Source organism: Elephas maximus, chromosome 25 (assembly GCF_024166365.1).
Source record: "Elephas maximus indicus isolate mEleMax1 chromosome 25, mEleMax1 primary haplotype, whole genome shotgun sequence".
Lineage (NCBI taxonomy): Eukaryota > Metazoa > Chordata > Mammalia > Proboscidea > Elephantidae > Elephas > Elephas maximus.
The window spans coordinates 42,336,831-42,358,264 of NC_064843.1; the positions used below are offsets into that span (position 1 = coordinate 42,336,831).

Genomic DNA, 21,434 nt, shown 5'->3' on the forward strand with positions numbered 1-21,434 from the left:
AGAAAAAAATCCTTGCCTTCCACCTCCAGCCTGAGCCTCTGTGGGGGCACAGTGGACAGAGGGGGGGCAACAACTCTGCCCAGACAGCAGATGGGGGCCTAGGCCCTGCTAGAACAGGAGGGGGGGAGGTCAGATGCCTTAAGAAGCTCCATGAGGAGCCTAGATGAACTGGGGCTGGGTGGGGGTGGGGTCCCTCATCTCCAAGCCCACAAACCTCCTGCTTGGAGACTACATCCCTGGATCCCCAAGAAGGTCCGGATTAGGACAGGAAGGAGGCTGGGTGCCCCTTCTACAGAGGCTGAATGTGTTCGGAGTGAGCCCCTTGCAAAGAGAGGGACCCCAGCCTGTGAGAACCCTTCCCTCGTTGACCAAACGTCACCAATTCTGTGGATTCTGTCTGACCATTTAAGACCCGGCCAGGGAAACTGCAGGGGCAGGGGGCTGAGAGGGGGAGGGTCTGGGCCGGGGACTGTGAGGGGTCTGGGCCAGCAGGCCCTCCCTCCCCAGGCTATGCCCTAGCAGATGGGCCGCCCTAGGCCGAGCCCCTAGGTGGGCCTGCTGGGGCGGGGAGGGGGAACCCTTCCGCAGCTGGGCCGCAGGAGGCCGCCGAGGGGTCTGGAATTCCTTTTCCTTCCCTCCACCTCTCCTCCTCACCCTGCCTCCCCCACCCCCATCCCGGGCTGCTCGCGGGGCGGGGGAGGCGCCGCCGTCCGGGAGGCGCAGCGGGGGCGCAGGGCGGGGCGCAGGACAGGCGGGCTGGGGCCCTCGGCGCAGGCAGGCCCCGCCCCAGCCTCGCACATCTGGGCCAGGAGCGCAGGCCGACCCGGCGGCGTAGCCGGGCGGCCATCCGGACTGGGGAAGGGGCGGCGGCGACGCGGGGCCCGGGGGCCGCGGGACTGAGCGCACGTCGAGGGCTGCGGCCCGGGATCCAGGCGGCTGGACAGAGGCGAGCTGTCGTGAGAGCGGAGGTGAGTTCTGGGGCTGTGGATCTCCTCCCTGTGGGTACCAGGGAGGAGAGAGGTTGGGGGTTGCCTCTCGGGGCGTCAGTGAGACCCTACCAAAGCCTTTCTGATTCCAAGGGGGGCGGATGGGGTCAGATCTGCAAGGCCTGCTCTCCAGCGAGACTACAGGCTGGGGAAGGCAGGGAAAGGCGGGGACCCTGGCTCCCATCCGGGCTTTGGGACCCCACGCGCGTTCCGCGGAAGGTCAGGGACTGGAGAGTCTCCCGTACCCTGGGGTGCTGACATTAGAGCTGGAGTGGGCTGGGGCCAGCTCCAGGGAGCCAGTTTGTGGAGGGCACGGTGCCTAGGCCTGAGGTGGAGACCTGGGAGTTGTGGGGGGCCTCAGGAGCCCCCTGTGGTGTGGGAAGTGCAAGAGCGGGGCCAGGGTCTCGAGGCTGTGGACTGGCCAGGTGCCTGGACCTCTTATGTCTTTCTGTGGGGCCAGTTTGGGTGTCTAGGTGGGGCACAGTGTTGGCTGTGGAGCAGGTCTCTGTAAGCAGCCTTGCCTGTGAGAGAGAGAAGGGAGGGAGCTCTAAAATCTGGACCCCTGGTGAGAGCAAACCCAGCACTGGAGCCACAGGACATGAGGGAGGTAAGGGGGCCTGGTAGGCAAGGATGGGAGGGGCTGCTGGACAGAGGTTGTTTATGAACTGACTATTCCCTTGATGAGGACGCAAGGGGGTGGGGCAGGATGTATGGAAAGGAAAGTTGAGGACAGGGAGGGGCCACAAGAGGCCATTTCTGTCACCCACTGGCCTAGCACAGGAAGAGGCAGCCTCCCCACTTCAGCCTCCCTCCTGGGGGTCCCCTCTCCTTGAGAATGCCGAGAGAGAGAGACAGAGAGAGAGAGAGGCAGCCCTTAGGTGCTGCTGCTGATCTGTCCCTTGGGCCCTGGTTGGCCCAATCTGCAGCTTGGGGAGAAATGCTCGAGGCCTCACTTTGCCTGCTGATGGAGTCCTGTTCCATTGAGGGGCTAGCAGGATGCTGAGTGGAGTATGGTGGATGGGAGAGGCAGGAACCCACAGGAAAGGAAGCCTGCGGGGTCGGGGGGTGCATTTCTGGGTGGGCTGTCTGTCCTCATGGGCATATGTGAAGGTCTGAAGCCCAGCAACACCACCTATCCCCAGTGGTCTGGGAGGGCATAAATATTCAGCCTAAATGCCCTCACCCTAGAAAGAAATCCTCAAAGGAGTCTCTCCACCAGGCAAAAAAGTCCTAGGCCTTTGTGAGCCTGAGGAGCACTCTGAGATGGGGGTCTCTGGTTGTGAGTCCTGACTCAGCCACACTCTGTCCTAGCCCCCTATGACCAATAGGTCATGCCTATTGAGTGAAAGTCAGGGCCAGGGATCAGGGGAAGCTGAAGATTAGAGGTCAGTAATGAGGTCAAGGATTAAGGATCCGCCCATGGGCAGTTTGGGGTCAGCCCGTGAGCAGTGTTAGGGGTCAGTTCATGGGCAGGATTAGTGGGGTCTGTCTATGGGAAGGATGTGGGTCAAGCTGAGGTCAGTGTTTGGCATGTGCTCGTAGCCAGGAAACTGAGTTAATTTTTGTGTAAATGAAACCTTTCCAGCCAATTCTCTCAAACCCGTAAGCATCACCAGTCCTAAATTAAGTGAACTACCAGGGTCGGGGTCTGCCTCTCCCCTACCCCTATTTCCATTCCTGGATTCTGCCCAGACCTAGCTTTTGCGGGTTGATGTCCCGAGCCCCAAGGTCGGCATTGTCCTTGAACATCTGTGGGTGTGTGTATGTTGGTGGGGGGCATCCCAAGGACATGGGGGGCATGTGGGCATATTCATGTGACTGCCACCCCCTTCCGCCTCCACCTATCAACGTACCAGCAAGATCCTCCTTCTTTAACACAAACTGATTCAGGTCCTTCCTACCTCCCTCCCTAAAGAACTCAGGATAACCAGAATAAAAGTCTCAATAAGACCAAAAACTTCCAACAAGAAATGATTCAAGAGTCATACCATGAAGGGAAAGAACGCAGCTCACATCTGTCCAACTCCTTGTCTTTATCACCCATCTTCCATTCCTGGGCTTGTTAGTCCTCATAAGCCCACGTGTGATTGTGATCCATTTTATAGGAAAGGGCACAGACGCACACAGAGATGACATGATGCACTCAAGCTAGATGCCATAACAGGACTTTGCCATCTCTGAGACCCCAGTGTAGGGGCATTCAGTGTATCACATGGCCAGATATGGCACACGGTTTGGACATGAAATCCAGCTCAGAGTGACAACTCCAAAGTCTTTTTTTCTCAGGCTTCTAGACTGTTTCTCATCCATGTACAATAGCCTTGGTCCAGTAAACCCACTCGTCCATTCAGCAAAGTATTTTCCCTAGCTAGCACAGAGCCTGGCACAAAGAAATTCTCAAGCGTTTGCTAAAGAATTAAAACAACATACAAACAGGGCTGCCAGCTCCTCCCTGGTCGCCTCAGTCCAGTGGTATGCTGATACATGTTTTGCAATCAACACCTCAGAAGGGAGAACAGAGTGATTTGTAGCGTTTGCCAATTTCTGTGGTGTAAATACTCCCACCACGGCAATTTCAAGCTAACAATGTGATGTCACTGAATACAGAATTGAGAAGACATGCACAGAATTTAGCTCTTGTAAGCCTTTGGGTTCCTGTTCTCTGGCTCCTGAGGTCCATCCCTACCCCCTCTATTGGCTTTCCCTCTTCTCAGCATCACCCAAATGCTGTATGAGTCCCCACAATGAGGCGCCATCTTAGCCAGGATTCTTATTTCTGGGCATCCAACTGTGTATCTCCAATGACAACAGGACTGCATGTGTCTGGAAACTTCCATGGTGCTGATCAGGCAGGGGCATCCTGAACATACAAGAGTGTGTGGGAGCCTGGGTGTCTGTTCACCATGGGTCTGGGTTTGTGTAAACTGTGCCCAGCTTTCTCTCTGTCTATGTTCTGTTTGCAAAACTCTCTGATCAGGCTACTGGCTACATAGAGGGAGTGGGCAGCCCACACCTCTGCTCAGGGGGCAGCCAGGCCCACAGCTGAAATCAATAGCATCAGTGATCTGAAGATTGGCCCAACGTCTACAGCTGAACAGCACTTCTCCAATTTTAATGTATACACCTGGATCAACCAGGAATCTTGTTAGTATACAAATTCTGATTCAGATCCGGGATATATCATTTCTAACAAGCTCCCAGATGATACTGACGCTACCGATCCTGAGACCACACTGATCCTGAGACCACACTGACCCTGAGACCACACTGATCCTGAGACCACACCAACCCTGAGACCACACTGATCCTGAGACCACACTAAGATAACAAAGCTGTTGACGGCTTAGGGGGATGCTGCCTATAGCCTGGTTCCCAGAACTTCACAGACACAAGTTCAAGTTCTTCCCATCTTAGAAAATAAAATATAAACCCTTCCTCACTTCCCTCAAGCTTTACCTCCCCCCATCTACTGCCCTTACATCTGCACCTGATCTCAGCCAAGCTACTCAGAAGTGCAAGCTCCATTCTCTCACCTCCTGCTCACTCCTCACCTACCTGCCATCCCATCTCCACCATTCCACAGCAACGCCTACTTTGGGCCAGTAAAACAACAGGTGCCTCCAGTCTTATCTAACTTGACTTGTCAAAGACATCTAGCTTCACACCATTTTCTTATGTTGAACTTCACAAAGCCTCAGGAGGCATCTTAATCTCGTTGGCCAATCCATCTTCCTCTATTTAGCCTTTATGCATAGGTTTTGCTCTCTTTCCTCCCCCCACTTTTCTCTCTCAACCTACCATGATAAAAAGAAACCAACCTTGCAACTCAGATTTGTCCATGACCTCCAGACCATATGTCATCTGGCTACTTGGTATGTTCTCTTAGCAGTGTCAAAGCTACACCCAGAACTGCTCCTTCCCCCTGCCAACCTGCCCCTTCTCCAGTGTTTTCCATCTCACCATCCGTCTTGTAGCTTGAACTAGACAATGTCACCTTTGACACCCTCTTCTTCCTAACCCCCTGTCTTAGTTATCTAGTGCTGCTATAACAGAAATACCACGAGTGGATGGCTTCAACAAGCAGAAGTTTATTCTCTCACAGTCTAGTAGGCTAGAAGTCCACATTCAGAGTGCCAGCTCCAAGAGAAGGCTTTTTCTCCCTGTGGGCTCTGGGGGAAGGACCTTGTCATCAATCTCCCCCTGGTCGAGGAGCTTCTCAATGCAAGGACCCCAGGTCCAAAGGATGCACTACGCTCCCAGTGCTTCTTTCTTTGTGGTATGAGGTCCCCACGTCTCTCTGCTTGCTTCTCTCTATTATATCTCAAAGAGATTGACTTCAGACACAACCTGATTTTGTAGATTGAGTCCTGCCTCATTGACATAACTGCCACTAATCCCATCTCATTAACATCGTAGAGATAGGATAGAAAAATCACATCAGATAACAAAATGGTGGACCATCACACAATACTGGGAGTCATGGCCTAGCCAAGTTGACACATATTTTGGGGAAACACAATTCAATCCATGACACCCCCCATACCAAATCCAGCCATCTTCCATCAGCCCTGTTGATTGTAACTTCTATCTCTTAAATGTCTCTGAGGCAGTGGCGGTTCCATGGTAGAAATCTCACGTTCCATGTAGCTCTTATACAGCCACCACCCATCTGTCGGGGAGACCTGGGTGTTGCTATGATACTGAACAGATTTCAGCAGAGCTTCCAGACTAAGACAGACTAGGAAGAAAGGCCTGATGACCTACTTCCAAAAATAAGCCCAGGATCGGGGCAGCATTTCTGTTCACTGTGCATTGATGACTGCGGTGGCCCGACTGGGCCCCCTGTTTCCATATTGCTCCTCTGCAGTCCTCTCCCTGTGCAAATTTAGTCATGCCCCTATTGCCACTCTGCCACTTAGACGCTTTTAAGATTTGCTATGACCCTTCATATAGGGTCCCAAGGGTCTGCCTGCAGGGTTGCGCCCAGCCCACCCTTTCCTGCAGCCATACCTCGGGCCAGGCTCGCCTCTGCCCCCCTTGCATCCCACTGTGCCCTTCCTCCCCCACCTGCATGACTCTCAACATCGTTTGTGATCTTAAATTCACTCTTACAGGTATCTGGTTACGATTGGCCTCCGCCAGCAGACTGTGTCTCTCTGAGGGGGCTGAGCGTTCAATGACATGAAGGAGTTCCTGTTAACTGTTAGACGTGATAGTGCTGTTGTGGTAATGTGTTTTTTTAAAGTCTTTGTCCGTTGGAGGTCATTTGAAGAATTTACAGGTGAAGCAACATGGTGTCTGGGATTTGCTTCTAAGGACTCCATCCAGAAGTAAATAAACAAAATAAATAAACATTCAGTGAGGGTACAAGAAACAAATAAATACCTTCTGTTTGTTGGTTCCTGTTCACAGCCACAGGGCCTGCAAGGATGCTGGCTGTCCCGGAGACCAGCCTGCAGGGGCTATACATTGGTAAGACCCCCTTACCACTCCGACCCACCACCCCCACTCACCCACCTGACACTGACACCCAACCCCAGTCTGTCCCCATAGGCCTCTCCCAGTAGAGGTCCTGAGAGTCATTCTGTGAGTGTGTGCGTGCAGATAGGTTCTGTGTCCACAGGATTGTGTATGCATGTGTGCACGCAGGGCTGGTCTGTGTTACCACCTGTGTGTATATGAATGAGTGCGTCTGCAGTCTGTGTGCACAGAACTGTGTGTGTGTGCACAGAACTGTGTGTGTGTGCACAAGGTGGGTCTGTGTTAGCCAAAGTGTGTATGAGTGAGTGTGTCTGCAGTCTGTGTGCACGGGACTGTGTATGTGAGCGTGTGTGTATATGTGTATGTAAGCACAGGGCAGGTTTGTGTTCACAGGACCCCCGTGTGTGTGTGTGTGTGCATGTATGTATGTATGCACGTGTGTGCAGGGAGCGTCTGTGCACAGGACTGGGTATGTGAATGTGTGTGTGTGTACGTGCTCAAGGCAGGTCTGTGTTCACAAGACTCTCTGTACGTAAGAGTGTCTGTATGAATGTGCGTGCAGAGAGGGTTTGCGTGCACAGGACTGTGTGTGTGGGTGGGTGTGTTTTGTGCAGGGTCCGGTGCACAGAACCTTGTGTGAGTGTGTGTATCTATCTGTTTGTCTGTCTTCCTGCAGGTAGGTCCCTGTGCACAGAGCCCTGTGTGAGAGTGTGTATATCTGCAGGTGTGTCTGTGTGCAAAGAATTCTGTGTGGGCGCATGCACCTCTGCCCGTGCCTGGCCTGGGAATAGGCTCTGGGTTCTGTGCAGCAGTGGGAGGCAGGAGGGACACTCCTCAGGAAGTCGATTCACAAAAGACCTGGTGGGCTGGGCCCTTCCTTCCTGCCTCCTTTCCCAGGCTCAAACCACAGCAACTTGGCCCCTCAAGCTAAAGCTGGTGGTAGGGCCCGAGCCTGTGTCGGCTGCCTGAGGAAAGGGCGCCCTCAGAATGTGACCACCATGTTCCTGCCCCTCTGGCACTTCTAGACAGACTCCAGCCCTGTCCAGGCTCTTCCCAGAGTCCCCCTTGTGCCTGGCCCCTGATGTGTGTCCCCAGGGCACCCCAAGGCCAGCAAGGGCTGGAACCTGTCTAGGCCCAGGGCCAGCAAGGGCTGGGACCTGTCTAGGACCACAAGGCACAGCTGTGGCTGAGACAGTACAGGCCCTGACTCAGCCTAGAGCCAGACAGCCTGCTTGATTTGTCCACAGACCTTTGTGCCAGACCCCACTCAGCCTCCCTGGCCAGCCTCCAGGCCAGCCTCCCAGGCCCTCCACAGACCACCGCACAGCCCCAGAGTCCCTTGCAGGAGCCGTAGCCAAGCTCAGTAGGATAGTGACCGGCCACCAGCCCACATCTGGGGGATGTCCAGCCAGCCTCCTGTCCCTTGACCTGCCGGGTCCTCCAAGCCAGGCCTGGAGCTGCCTTCCAGAGGCTGCTTGATGTCCTAGGCCTGCAGGATGGTCTCAGCAGGGCAGGAAGCTGAGCCAATGCTGGCTGGAGGCAGGGCAGATGAACCAGTAAGTGAGATATGCACCACAGTTTACATTAAGCAAGGTACGCACAGGCTTACTTGTGTTCCCTTACTAATCTGTAGTGAACGATTTCACATGGGGTTGATGTGGTGAAAAACAGGTGAAATCGTTCACTACAGATTAGTAAGTACGCACAAGTAAGGCCGTGCGTACTTTGCTTATTGGGTAATCCAGCCCTGGCTCCAGGAGTATGTTTGTGGGGGCAGCGGCATCAGACTTCCCAGCCTTGTGGACATCCCCCAGCTCAGGGCTGGGGTAGGGGAGGTGCTGCCCTCCCTCTCACCATCCTCCCCAAGCAGCCAGCTGGACTTGACTGTGGCCTTTGCAAGAAGTGAGAGAAGCGGGTGGCTCCCTCAAGTCCTGATTGGAACCATGTGGCCGGACTTTAGAGGGGCGGGGAGCAGCCCCATCTCTGGCCCAGGAGCCCCACCCCTCACCCAGTTGGGCCTGTGGTTCTCCCACCTTTTCCAGCTTCTCCACCCTCCACCACGCCCACCCCCACACCCAGGAGCTCACCCTCCCCATCTCTCCTGCCCTTACATCTCTGAACTCATGCTCCCCCATCACAGTGCTTCTCTGTCTCTCTCCCTCCACCCTGTGTGTCTGAGGGGTGCTGGGAGGAGACAGTGAGGCCCCCAAGTGAAGCTTCAGTCACCTTCCAGAAATGGGCTGCCTCTAACTGATAACAGGCCCCAACCCCATTTATGAAACCCACAGCCAACCAGGCACTTCCCTGGTAAGGCCTCCAATTCCCCCAAAAACTGCCCAGCAGAGTTGTCAGCACGCTTATAGGGCCAAGACTCAAGCCCAGGTCTAGGGTCCTACCCTCATCCCCCATCATGTCCTTTCTACCCTCCCTCTTTAGTCTTTCCCCCAGCAAGGCACCCCTTGCCTTGGCCTAGCAGGGACTGATGGAGAACTTCCCAGTGCCAGGGCTGGGACAGGGCCACCTGCCCCCTGCTCTGATGGTGCCAGGGTGACCTGCCCTCTTTTCTCTTTAGGCTCCAGCCCAGAGCGGTCTCCGGTGCCCAGCCCGCCTGGCTCCCCGAGGACCCAGGAAAGCTGTGGCATTGCCCCCCTCACACCATCACAGTCTCCAGTAAGCCTTCACAAGGATTGGGTGGTGGGTGGCCTGGGGTTGCAGAACGGGGTTGTGCCTACAGAGAGCAAGGCCTGGTGCCTGGCAGAGCCCTGGCAAAGCCTGAGCTGGGAAGAAGGAGGGGCTGGGGTGGGGGACACCATGTCTCCTGCTCCTGCATACTCCAGCCATGGTCCCTACAACAGGGGTGGCCTCGGATGACCTTAGACTGTAGGGGTTGCAATTCTACTGAGGTCACCCCCAGATGACGCCTGGGGCCATTGTAGTCAGCCTGGCTGGGGCAGGTGTGTACCTCTGAGCATGAGATGTTTCTAGATCCCCAGAGCACTAGGACTCCCAGAATACCCCCCACCCCGCTCCTGTCAACCATAGCCCCATCTTAATCGCAGGGAGGGGGGTGACAACATTGCTAAAAAATAGTTTGGGAACTACTAGCTAGAGGTATCCAGGACACAACTCCCTCGAGCTCCTCCAGTCACCCCATTCTGGATAACATCCCCCTGGTGATCCAGCTCGGGGACTGTCTGTTCTCAGGGAGCCCAAGCCTGGCCTGGGAGAAGGCAGGGGCTACTCTACCCATGGGCACGGAGCATCTCCTCTCTACCACAGAATTGTCCAGAGCTTGTTTGTGTCACTATGGCCACAAGAGCAAGGGAGTGAAATCTACATGGGTCCATGAGCTATAAAGCTGCCTGGAGGAGCAAAGCTGCTCCCAGCTAGGCCCAGACTGGTGGTAGGCTGGAAGATGGTGGAGATGGGGGTAGTCTGAAGGCAGTCCAGGCAGGAGCTAGACAGAGTGTGAGCAGAGAAGTGGAGGCAGGAAAGTAGCAGCATGAGCCAGAAACTGCAGAGGGCTGAGAGCCCTTGGGGCTTTCTAAGCATTTGGCATCTCCAGGGCTCAGCCTGGAGCCAGGGAGCGGAGGGAGCCCAGCAGGTGGGTAGGTGGGTGTGGGCCAGGGCTGGGCTGGGCCCAGTCAGCAGAGAGGCGGGGCTGCCAAGGGCAGTCAGCCCGGCCCTGCTGGCTGCTTGCTGACTCCAGGTCCCTTGCAGAAGCCCGAGGCCCGAGCCCCACAGCAGGCCCTCTTCTCCGTGGTGGTGGCCATTGACTTTGGCACCACATCCAGTGGCTATGCCTTCAGCTTTGCCAGTGACCCTGAAGCCATCCACATGATGAGGTGAGGGGGGCTTGGCTGGGAGACTGGAGGGGAAAGGGTGGTCTGGTCCCAGAAACACTGTCACTGAGGAGACATGAGGTCTTCTGAGAGCCCCTTGTACCCCAAGTCCAGAGATCCTTGCCTCATTTGGAGCAGCTCCCTGCCCTCTGCAGGAAATGTCAGGCTTTGTTTTTAATTTTAAACATTTTATTGAGATATAATAAACATACAGTAAAATACACAAATCTTTTTCTGGGCTTATACGAACCATACACATACATGTATATATGTTTTAAATAAAAGTGGGATATCATACAATTTGCTTTATTTTAAACTTTCAGTATGAGTCTGTAGATGTTCCGTGTCAGTACTACAGAGCTACCACTTTAACAGGTGCATAGTATACCCCTGCTGTTAGTTCCCTCTCATTTTTTACTGTTACCAAAAGTGCCGTGGTGAATACCCTTCTTTGAAAATTGGTGCTAAGATTTCCACAGGATAGATTCCTAGAGGTGGATCTCAAATGACTTCTCAGACAAAAACCAAACACCTTTTAAGAATGGTTTTCTAGGTTTGAAGGCTTAGGACCTTAGTCTCATGGGACAACTCAGTCAGTTGGCACCACAAAGTTCGTGTTCTACATCCTAGTGAGGTGAGTACCATCTGGGGTCTTAAAAGCTTGCGAACAGCCTTCTAAGATATAACTATTGGTCTCTACTCGTTCAAAGCAAAAGAAAAGAAGGAAACCAAAGTCTCTGAGAAGAAACTAGTTTACAGGGCTAATAGCCTACACAAGCCATGGCCTCATCTACCCTGAGACCAGGAGAACTAGATAGTGCCCAGCTACCACTACCCACTGTTCTGAACAAGTCCACAACAGATGGACCCTGATAGAATGGGAGAAAAATGCGAAACAGAACTCAAATTCTTGAAAAGTCCAGACTAGAGGACTCCCTGAGACTATCGCCCTGAGATACTCTTTAAACCTTGAACCGAAACTATCCCCTGAGGTCACCTTTTAGCAAAGTAACAGATTTGCACACAAAATAAAGGATATTACCCATGAGTACAGTGTTCCAGTAAAAAAAAAAAAAAAAAGCATCTATATGAGACCAAAAGGTCAACAATCACTCTAAAGCAAAGATGAGAACATAAGGGGACAGGGAAACTAGAGTGCTGGAAACAGAACAACCAGAACGCAAGTAAAGAGAATGTTGACACACTGTGAAAAATATCATTAATATCACTGAACAATTTATGTAGACATTGTCAAATGGGAACCTAAAGTGCTGTGTAAACTTTCACTGAAAACACAATAAAATGTTATTTAAAAATGTGTATCTCAAATAAAAGGCAAGTAAATGAAGGTCCAGAGGACTGAGTTGACAAGTCACATAGTTTTTATGAAAGACATGTTTAAAAAATCCATTCTGATGTTGCCAGGCTTTGTTTGAACACTGCCTTAGGGGGCCTGACCCTTTGAATGCCTCTTAGGTGGGGCTCCAGCCACTGGGTGGAGCTGTAGCAGAAGACCCCAAATCTTCCAACCCAGACCAAAATGGGGGTTGTAAATGAGTTTTCCCTGGGCCTGGGAGACTGGATGGAAGGGTAGATGGAGAGATGGATGACTTAAGCCGCACGAGCCTATGCTTCCCTTCCTTTTTCTTTGCTTGCTCTACATACACAGGTGGCCACAAAGGCTCTGGCCACTTACAGCCTTGTAGGAGCTACAGGGCATTCCATCTGGCACACACTTCTCAGCACAGGTGGCTGAGCACTACTTTGTACTCAGCCCTGTGCTGGGTCCAAGGAATACCTACCTATCCACTTCTCTCCATGGCCACCACCCCTACCTCAGTTCAGTCCCCACCCTCTCTCTCATCTAAACAGTTGCAGCATCCTCCCCCGTGGTTTCTGGTTTACCTTCTCCATCCTCCCTCACCTCTACTCTTGCTACATGGGGACCAGTAACCTTTCTAAAGGCATGCCCCTTGATTTCCCAACTTAAAATACACCCAGATAGACTTCTGCTATGGCATCCAGTGCTCTCCCTTATCTGACCTTAGCATCCCTGTGTTTTCTCCTGCTGCATGTTGAGCGAGCTTACAGATCCTTCCCCCAGCTCTTTCACACATGCTGTTCCTTCTGCCTATATTCCTTGCTCTTTCCTCAAAAGGCTGCTGCAGTGAGCTTGGACCTTGAGCTTGGTCTGGAGAGGGTGGTCATCAGAGAAGAAGGAGGAAGGGGAAGAAAGACTTGCTAGGCTAACAAACTGGGCAGGGAGTTCTGGGTAGAGGCCTGGATGGCGCCTGCAGACGGGGAGGTTCGGAACTTCATGTAGGCTTTGGGGGGCCTGCCAGAGGTGCAGATAGAATTGGTTATGAAAGGCTTTAAAGAAGTTGGGCTGTGGAAAATCGCCTGGAGGAGGCAAATCTGCTGGCAAGGAGAAAGCTCCAGCTAGGGGCCCCGAGAGGCACATCAGGAGGCAGGACTGGGGAAGGCAGATGACGGTTTGCTCCTGAGGGTGCAGACAGGCGACGCCAGATGGTGTACTTCATGGGACAGTGTAGAAGCTGAGGGTGTCAGGTGGGACCTGTGGCTCCATGGATGGAGAAGATCCCATGGATGGGGAAGATCCCATGGATGGCATTTATGGGGATATAAGTGGGTGCCAGGCACCGTGTTCCTACATTTACTCTTCACAAGAAACCTAAGACTTAAGTACCATTATTATTCCCATTTTACAGATGGGAAGACTGAGGCTCAGGGAGGCTGAGTGAGCTGCCCAAGATCACACAGCTAGCCCCAAAGCTAGCCCCCCTCCTACCTCCTGAAGAGGACGGGAGCGGGAGGGGGGAAGACGGTTGAGGCTAATCGCGCTGACCTGCCGCCCTGAACCTCTGCAGGAAATGGGAGGGCGGAGACCCGGGCGTAGCCCACCAAAAGACCCCGACCTGCCTGCTGCTAACCCCAGAGGGCGCCTTTCACAGCTTTGGCTACACAGCCCGCGACTACTACCATGATCTGGACCCCGAGGAAGCTCGGGACTGGCTCTACTTCGAAAAATTCAAGATGAAAATCCACAGCGCCACAGTGAGTCACATTCCGGTTCGGGGCAGGGCTCCAGTCAGGTAGGCGGGGCCAGGAGGGGGAGAGGTGGGGCTAGTGGGGGTGGAGCAAAGCTAAAGGGGGAGGGGGAGGCGGGGCTGCGAGGGGGCGGGGCTAAACGAAGGAAGCGTGTGGGCGGGGCTCAGACAGGAGACGGGGGCGAGGGCGGAGCTAAGAGGTGAGGATGGCATTAGAAGAGCTGCGGGTCTAAGGAAGGCCTGGGGGTAAGAACTGAGTTTATGTGAAATTGGGACCAGAGTGGGAGCTGGTGCTATAGAGGAGGGAAGCACTAGGAAGGAAATAGGGTGATTTGAAGAGAAGGATCTTCAGGAAATGGGGACAGAGCTAAGGACCCCGCAGAGCCACCCTGTGTGCCTGCCAGGATCTCACCTTGAAGACCCAGCTAGAGGCTGTAAATGGAAAGAAAATGCCCGCCCTGGAGGTTTTCGCCCATGCCCTGCGATTCTTCAAGGAGCATGCCCTTCAGGTGCACTGCACTTCCACACCTGCCAGCCTGGGGTGGGACTCTCCTGAGGCCCCTCTACTCCCTTCCTTTCCCCTCGCCCCCTGCCACCCTCATCCCACCCGGTCCACCCCACCAATATCCACTGGCAGAGCCCATTTTTCTCCAGTCCTCTGCCCTTCTGTCTGTAGAGCCTGCCTCAGGCCATACAGGTGTGTGGGGGGAGGGGTGGGAGGGTGTTAGGGATTCTGAGTCCCTCCTGAAGTCCCCCAGCTCCCACACAGGACCGATCCCCCCCCCCCAGCCACTCACCCCCCTCACTCCTTCCTCCTGCTCCAGGAGCTGAGGGAGCAGTGCCCATTGATGCCAGAGAAAGACACTGTGCGCTGGGTGTTGACGGTGCCCGCCATCTGGAAGCAGCCAGCCAAGCAGTTCATGCGAGAGGCTGCCTACCTGGTGAGGACATGCAGGCAAAGCAGAGAGCGTTGCTCGGGAGGGCCCCAGAGATGACCCGTACCCCCATCTCCTCTGCTACCTTTGAGACCACAGAGTCACTGTGTAAAGACCACCAGACTTCCCCTGCTGGGAATTTTGGGAGTTGTTGCCACCAGGACTGGGTAGACATGCAGAAACAGAGAGCAGATTGGCACAGCGCAGCCTAACCAGTGTTGTAAGTCAGGGTCCCTAGAAGCAGAGCAGCTTTCGGCAGTAGTTGGGAATTCTTGTGCACGTAATCTATTGAAGAAGGGCTCCTAGGAGAAAGGTGAGGGAGGGAAGCAGGGCAGGACCATGAACCAGAAGGAAGAGCTAAGTAGGGATGTGGTCTCAGTTGGAATCTACCCTCAGCCTGATCCCATGGGGGAGCTCTGGAGCAAGAGTTGTACCACAGAGTTGGCCATGGTAGGGCAAGGGGGCTGGCTTTTTGTGGTCCCTATCAAAATCTGTCGTTGGTTGCTGGAGGAGAGGGAGGGAAACCTCTCCAAGAGATGTGGTTCCCATTCAGATGAGGGCAGAGAAAGGGGGCAGCTGTGAGCCAGCAGCAACAATGCTCACAGTAGCTGGGCAGGGCACCAAGAACATTCACTTCAGCCAGCACCAGTATTTTCAGGGAACTCCCCATTGTAGGTTCTTGGGCAGGGGAAACAGGGCTGTGAAACTATGAAGGGAAGTGATTCTGGCCAACGTTTGCTGGTCTTCCTACCACAAGAAATGCCCCAAAGTTTGCAGAACACGGGTGGGCTGGGGTTGGGGGTGGTCCAGGCTCTGCCCTCCCCAGGCCAGAGAAGGAACACGGGCTCTCAGAGCAAGACTCATTGCTTGGTCCTGCCCCTGTGGCCTTAGGAGACAGACCGACCCTAGGACCTCCAAATGAGAGCTCAGGCCTGCTATGGATGCCCCTTCTCCACACACACACACCTGTGGGCCAGACATGCCCCATGAACCAGGTCGGCAAGGTACCTATGCTTTTCACTGGAAGGAGCTAACCCTGAGCCCACGGGGACCAGGATGAAAGCTAGATTGTCCCCAGTCAGAACAAACAGCCCCCACCCCACTGCCCCGCTGCCCATCCACCCAACCTGCTTCCTCCCACACTGTTCCCTGCTGCCTGCTCAGGAAGGGCTGGTCCTGAGCAGGAAGTCTAGATACCCACCCACACCCATCCCCCACCTGGTCAGAATCTGGGGGATCCCACAAAACCATCTAGTACTCCCCACAGCGATCTCCTGACCTGGTAGAGGAAATAATATAGCAGATTCCAAGTGGTCTTCTTCTCCAACCTGGCCTGTCTTGCTTTCTGGATTTCCACCGTTAGAGTTTGCTTCCCTCTATACCAGGCTTCCTACAGAGTTCTCCTGGGAGAGGGAAGGCCTGTGGCCACTGTCCAATGCCAGCCTGGTGGAGGAAGAGGGTTTTGTGAGCCAAAGGGGGTCCACAACTCTGACCGATCATGCAACCATTATACTCCCCACCATGACCAGCCCTGCACCAGTAAAGGGGACCCTGCTGCAGCCCTGCCTCCTTGGGCAACTCAGAGGGGCAGATCCAGGCGCTCTCGTCCGAACTCTAGGGTCTCTCCTGGGGCCTATCCTGAGGCTTCCTAGGCCGCACCTTGGTCACAGTGTGGGTGTGGGGCTATGCCAAATGTGTGCAGCATGGAAGGGCCTGGGAGGCCTAGCCTGGGTGAGGTGAGGTAGGAAGAGGGTAGGAGCTGGACAGGCCCTGGACCCCCACCCTGGGGTGCCATCTCAGGGGTGACAGCCCATGGCGCTGCCCAGCCCTGTCTGCCACCCATCCCCAGGCCGGCCTGGTGTCCCGAGAGAATGCAGAGCAGCTACTTATTGCACTGGAGCCCGAGGCCGCCTCTGTCTACTGCCGAAAACTGCGTCTGCACCAGCTTGTGGACCTGAGCAGCCGGACCCCGGGCAGTGGGCGCCTGGGGGAGCGCCGCTCCATCGACTCCAGCTTCCGGCACGGTGAGCTGTCTCCAGGGGCACTGCCTAGCTTGGAGGTGGTCACCTTTGGAGGGTCAGAGGACCACTAAGGCTGGAACACAGCCATGTCCACAATGAAGGGGTGGGGCCCCTACCCTGGGGGAGCCCAATCTTAGGGGGTAGAAACATCCCTGAGGGAGTCTAGTCTGAGTGGGGGAGACAAAGCTCTGCCCAAGGGAACCCAGTCTGAGGGAGAGACAAATCCCCAGGAAGCCAGGTCTTGGGGGGAGGACAGCCCTGACCTGAGGGACCCCAATCTGAGGACAGAGATTTCACCTTGCTCTTGGGGAGCACGATCGGGGCTAGGACTCAGACCAGCCCTGAGGGAGCACAGTGTGAGGCTGTGAGGGAGACAGAGTCTGCCCTGAGGGGGGTGCTCTGCTATGGACAAAGCACCCACTCTGAGCTGAAGGGAGAGATCTTCAGAAACCCTTCTCAGTTCATTTCCTCAAACAGCCACTGCACCATCTGTCCCCCTCTGTTCCCCTCCCCCGCCCCCCACACACATATGGGGCCCAGGTTCCTGCTTTCAGGTCCAGGTGCTGAGGCCAAGGACAGCTGTGCTCAACCTTAGCCACCCTCCCAGATACCATGTCCTGTGACAGGGAGCTCCCCTGGGACCTTCCTGGGCCTGTGCCCCCTCCCCAGCTAGGCTCCTCCAAACCCTCCTAACCCTGATTTTGCCCTGACCTGAGCCCTGAAGGTTGGGAAAGGCTGTGTCCAGAAAGACTTCCTCTGCTCCAGCTGATTGTTCAAGCGCCTGAGGTTACCCCAGTGGGTTTCTCTGTCCTCTTCGGGGTTCTGCATTGCTGTCTCTCAGTCAGTGGTAGGGCAGGGGTTTCAGGGGCACTGGTTGCTCCAGCTGCTCACAGGGGGCCCTGGAGGATGGATGTGGATTGAACGCGGTGGCTGGGGTGCCCCTTCCTCATCTCACTCTCCCGCTGCCTGCCGATCCCCAGCCCGAGAGCAGCTGCGAAGGTCCCGCCACAGCCGCACGTTCCTGGTGGAGTCTGGCGTCGGAGAGCTCTGGGCAGAGTTGCAAGCAGGTGAGTGGAGAGAGGGATGGAGATAGTTCCCGGCTCCTGGGGTAATCCATAATACATTGATGGGGTGGGGGGGGCATCCGCGAAGCCGGTCCCTTTCTGCTCCTTCCCTTGTACTTAACCTAGCAGCCCCACAGTCACCTGCACCCCACCGCACTCACAGCCACATCCCTAACTCCACTCCTCTGGGAGATTCTCCGTGGACTTTCGGAGGGAATTGCAGAGCCCCCGGAGCCGTTTTCCCTCCACATCCTGCACCCCTCTCCCGGTGACCTGAGGTTCAAGCGGCTGAAATACCTTCCGCCCGCCCCCCCGCAGGCAGGGCTTGGGGGCCGGGGGCAGGGTTGGAGGCCGGGTGAGGCTCAAGGGGGCGGGTATCCACGGGTACGTGCCCGCGGTTGCCGCGCAGGAGACCGTTACATGGTGGCGGATTGCGGGGGAGGCACCGTGGACCTGACCGTGCACCAGCTGGAGCAGCCTCACGGCACCCTCAAGGAACTCTACAAGGCGTCAGGTGAGTAGCCAGGCAGCGCCCTTGATACCCAGCGCGCTCCACCCCGGCCCCGCTGACGCCCCCTCCGTCCCTTGCCCCACACCAGGCGGACCCTATGGTGCTGTGGGCGTGGACCTGGCCTTTGAGCAGCTACTGGGCCGCATCTTTGGCGAGGACTTCGTCGCCACCTTCAAAAGGGAACGGCCGGCAGCCTGGGTGGATTTAACCATTGCCTTCGAGGCTCGTAAACGCACAGCGGGTCCGCACCGTGCCGGCGCCCTCAACATCTCCCTGCCCTTCTCATTCATCGACTTCTACCGCAAGCAGCGAGGCCACAATGTGGAGACGGCCCTGCGCAGGAGCAGGTGGGCTCAGGGACCGAAAGCTCTGGCAAGGTTTGCGGATGGGCAAAGCCACCCCCCCCCCAAGGGAGGGTCATAGGCACCAGTGGGAGGTGGAGTCCGCTTCATCCGCCCCTTCCTTCTCCCCCAACCAATCTTGCTAGCCCCGGCGGCAGGGGGAGGGACGTGAGTACCCCAGCGGGGCAGGCTCTACCCCAGGATTCCGCAGCCCCAACCGGGGCAGGAGGGAGGATCACGGGCTTTCCCCCCGCCCCCAGAAAGGGCCGGGGTCTCAGCTCGCACACATCTCAACACACACCGTGCCAGCCAGTGCCAAAGCCCCTGGGAGAGTGAGGTGGGGTAAGGGTCAGGGTCCAGGTGATCACCCCTCACACATAACGCGCAGTCCATTGCCCAGGCGCCATCTGCCTGGAGGCCGGAGCAGGCACCCTGGACCCGAGCTGGGGCAGGCAGCTGGGCCCTGACCGGTGCCCCCTTCACCGCCCACAGCGTGAACTTGGTGAAGTGGTCCCCACAGGGGATGCTCCGGATGTCCTGCGAGGCTATGAACGAGCTCTTCCAGCCCACGGTCAGCGGGATCATCCAGCATATAGGTGAGTGCCTGAGCTCGGGTCCCATATCCACCCCCACATACACATCCCGATTCGGAAGTAATTCCCATCAGCACCTGAAAGCCCCCCCACACATAGACTGGGATGGCACCCGGAATCATCTGGAATACCTGGGGGACACCCTGCTCATAGTGACTAAGAGCTAGGAGGGATAATGTGTGGTTTTGCCAAGTTAAAGAACCTCTGGTACCTCGGTTTCCCTGCCTATAAAATAAGGTGGTCGTATTGGGTTCCCAAAACGTTATCACAGAGATCAAGTGAGCTGAAGTATCTAGAGAGTGAGCACGATGTCTTGCACACCGTAGGCGTTTCATACGGGAAAATGTATATCCTTACCCACGCCCTCCACGTTGTGGTGGGAAACAAAGGGGCGGAGTGTGTTGGAGAGGCAGCGCCCCGGAGGATTGCCAGGAGCCCCCAGTGAAAGCTCTCATTGTTTTCTCTTCATTTTGTCCACCAGAACGGGGCTGTGGTTTTATAATTGAAATGGCTACTTTCTAGTTGCCTGGAGAGTACATTCCCATTCCCCGGGAAGCTGGACGGCTGCGGGGCGATAGGGGGCGTCAGTGGCCGTGAAGTGGCGGCCTCAACGCTTTCTCCCGTCTCCTCTACCTCCTTCGTCCCTCCCTTTCTCTCTCTCCTCCCGGTCCCCCGTCCCGCAGAGGCGCTGCTGGCGCAGCCCGAGGTGCAAGGCGTGAAGCTGCTGTTCCTGGTGGGCGGCTTCGCCGAGTCGGCCGTGCTCCAGCACGCGGTGCAGGCGGCGCTGGGCGCCCGCGGCCTGCGCGTCGTGGTCCCGCACGACGTGAGCCTCACCATCCTCAAGGGTGCGGTACTCTTCGGGCAGGCGCCGGGCGTGGTGCGGGTGCGCCGCTCGCCGCTCACCTACGGCGTGGGCGTGCTTAACCGCTTTGTGCCCGGGCGCCACCCACCCGACAAGCTGCTGGTTCGCGACGGCCGCCGCTGGTGCACCGACGTCTTCGAGCGCTTCGTGGCCGCCGAGCAGTCCGTGGCCCTAGGCGAGGAGGTGCGGCGCAGCTACTGCCCGGCACGCCCAGGGCAGCGGCGCGTACTCATCAACCTGTACTGCTGCGCCGCGGAGGACGCGCGCTTCATCACCGACCCGGGAGTGCGCAAGTGCGGCGCGCTCAGCCTCGATCTGGAGCCCGCCAACTGCGGCCCGGACCCCGCCGGCGCGTCCCCCGGCCGCCGCGAGATTCGCGCCGCCATGCAGTTTGGCGACACCGAGATTAAGGTCACCGCCGTCGACGTCAGCACAAATCGCTCTGTGCGCGCGGCCATCGACTTTCTTTCCAACTGAGGGCATGCTAGGCACAGGGCGGGGCGCAGGGCGCGGCACCGCCAACCCTGAGCTCCGCCTGCCAAACGCCCTCTATCGGTCTCGTGGTCTGGGGAGCGGGCTGGGGCAGCTAAATCTGCTTGTTCAGATATCAGCGCCCCTTTCCCCGCCCTCTGCCCGGGGGAGATGAGGTCACAGGAGGGTGGGTGGGGACACATCCAGAGACATTGCTTTGAGGTTGGACCCTGGTCTGCTGACAGAAAAGCTGGACGAAATCTGGGGCAGATAAAGGAGACTTACTTAGAGGTTTCCAAGACGGTGCTCCTAGCCCTACAGGAATGTGTAACCCCCGAAGCCAGAAAATACCGGAAGATTGGGCCAGCCCTGACCTGAACTGAGGGTGGAGGGGTTGGGGGGAAAGGTCAAGCAAGGTAGGATGAAGGGAGAGCAGCAGGAGGAAGGGGGTTGTTCACCTGGACACCAAGGGCCGGAGTCCAGCCCACGCTGGAAGCCCCGCAGAGCAACCGTGTCGGGACAGGAAAGTGAAGGAAAGCAGGCACTAGAGGGACAAGGGTCGTATGGCCTTCCTGGCGGTGGTACTGGCCCAAGTAGGGCTGTTAATGGTAGAAGTAGTAGCTGGCTAATGGGGGGAGGGACACATTATCAGGGTGAAGACAGTTATGAGGGGATGTAGGAGAGTGTGCTAGGGGGCCTTTCATTCAGGACATATGACTCATGGTAAGGCTTCAAGGGCCAGCCTGTGAATGACCCACTTCTACCTCACCCTAAACATGAAAGGGCAGTTCAGGTGGAAACAGGGAAGACAGAAGGAGCACTGGGGGGCTGGTCCTAGCTCCTCCATCAACTCAATGTGGCATTAGGACATTCTCTGCCCACCCATGGGCCAAGTAGGAAATGTTTGGTACCTCCCTCCAGCTGTGACATGAGCAACAGCCCCACCTTCCCAAGAACCCTAAGGTGACAATAAAGCATTTATGCTCAAGGTCAAGTAACAGTCTGCTGGTACCACATGACTAGGGAGCCCAATAGTGGAGTAGCAGAGGGGCCTGGGTTCTAGAAAGACAAGGGAGAAAACTTTCAGCTGTACCCAGGGCTGGGAACTGACCAGAAGGGGGTGCTAGAGTTTCCCTCTCAGGCATCCCAAATAGAACTCCGTAAGTCCCTAAGACATCTGAACCCTGGTGGTTCACTTGTTAAGTGCTGCTGCTAACTAAAAGGTTGGTGTTTTGAACCCACCCAATGGACTGGCAGGA

At 56.0% G+C, this 21,434-nt stretch overlaps 1 protein-coding gene across 1 annotated transcript; it reads left to right on the forward strand.

Moving 5' to 3' along the window:
• The first annotated feature begins 765 nt into the window (after positions 1-765).
• On the forward strand, positions 766-21,414 carry HSPA12B (heat shock protein family A (Hsp70) member 12B). The gene is made up of 13 exons (XM_049869345.1): positions 766-968; positions 6,399-6,458; positions 9,040-9,137; positions 10,188-10,312; positions 13,198-13,384; positions 13,782-13,886; positions 14,202-14,318; positions 16,162-16,336; positions 17,314-17,400; positions 17,807-17,911; positions 17,997-18,255; positions 18,742-18,845; positions 19,526-21,414. The coding sequence occupies exons 2-13, from the start codon at positions 6,416-6,418 to the stop codon at positions 20,179-20,181; spliced, it is 2,061 nt and encodes a 686-aa protein (XP_049725302.1). The 5' UTR covers positions 766-968; positions 6,399-6,415; the 3' UTR covers positions 20,182-21,414.
• The last annotated feature ends 20 nt before the right edge of the window (positions 21,415-21,434 follow it).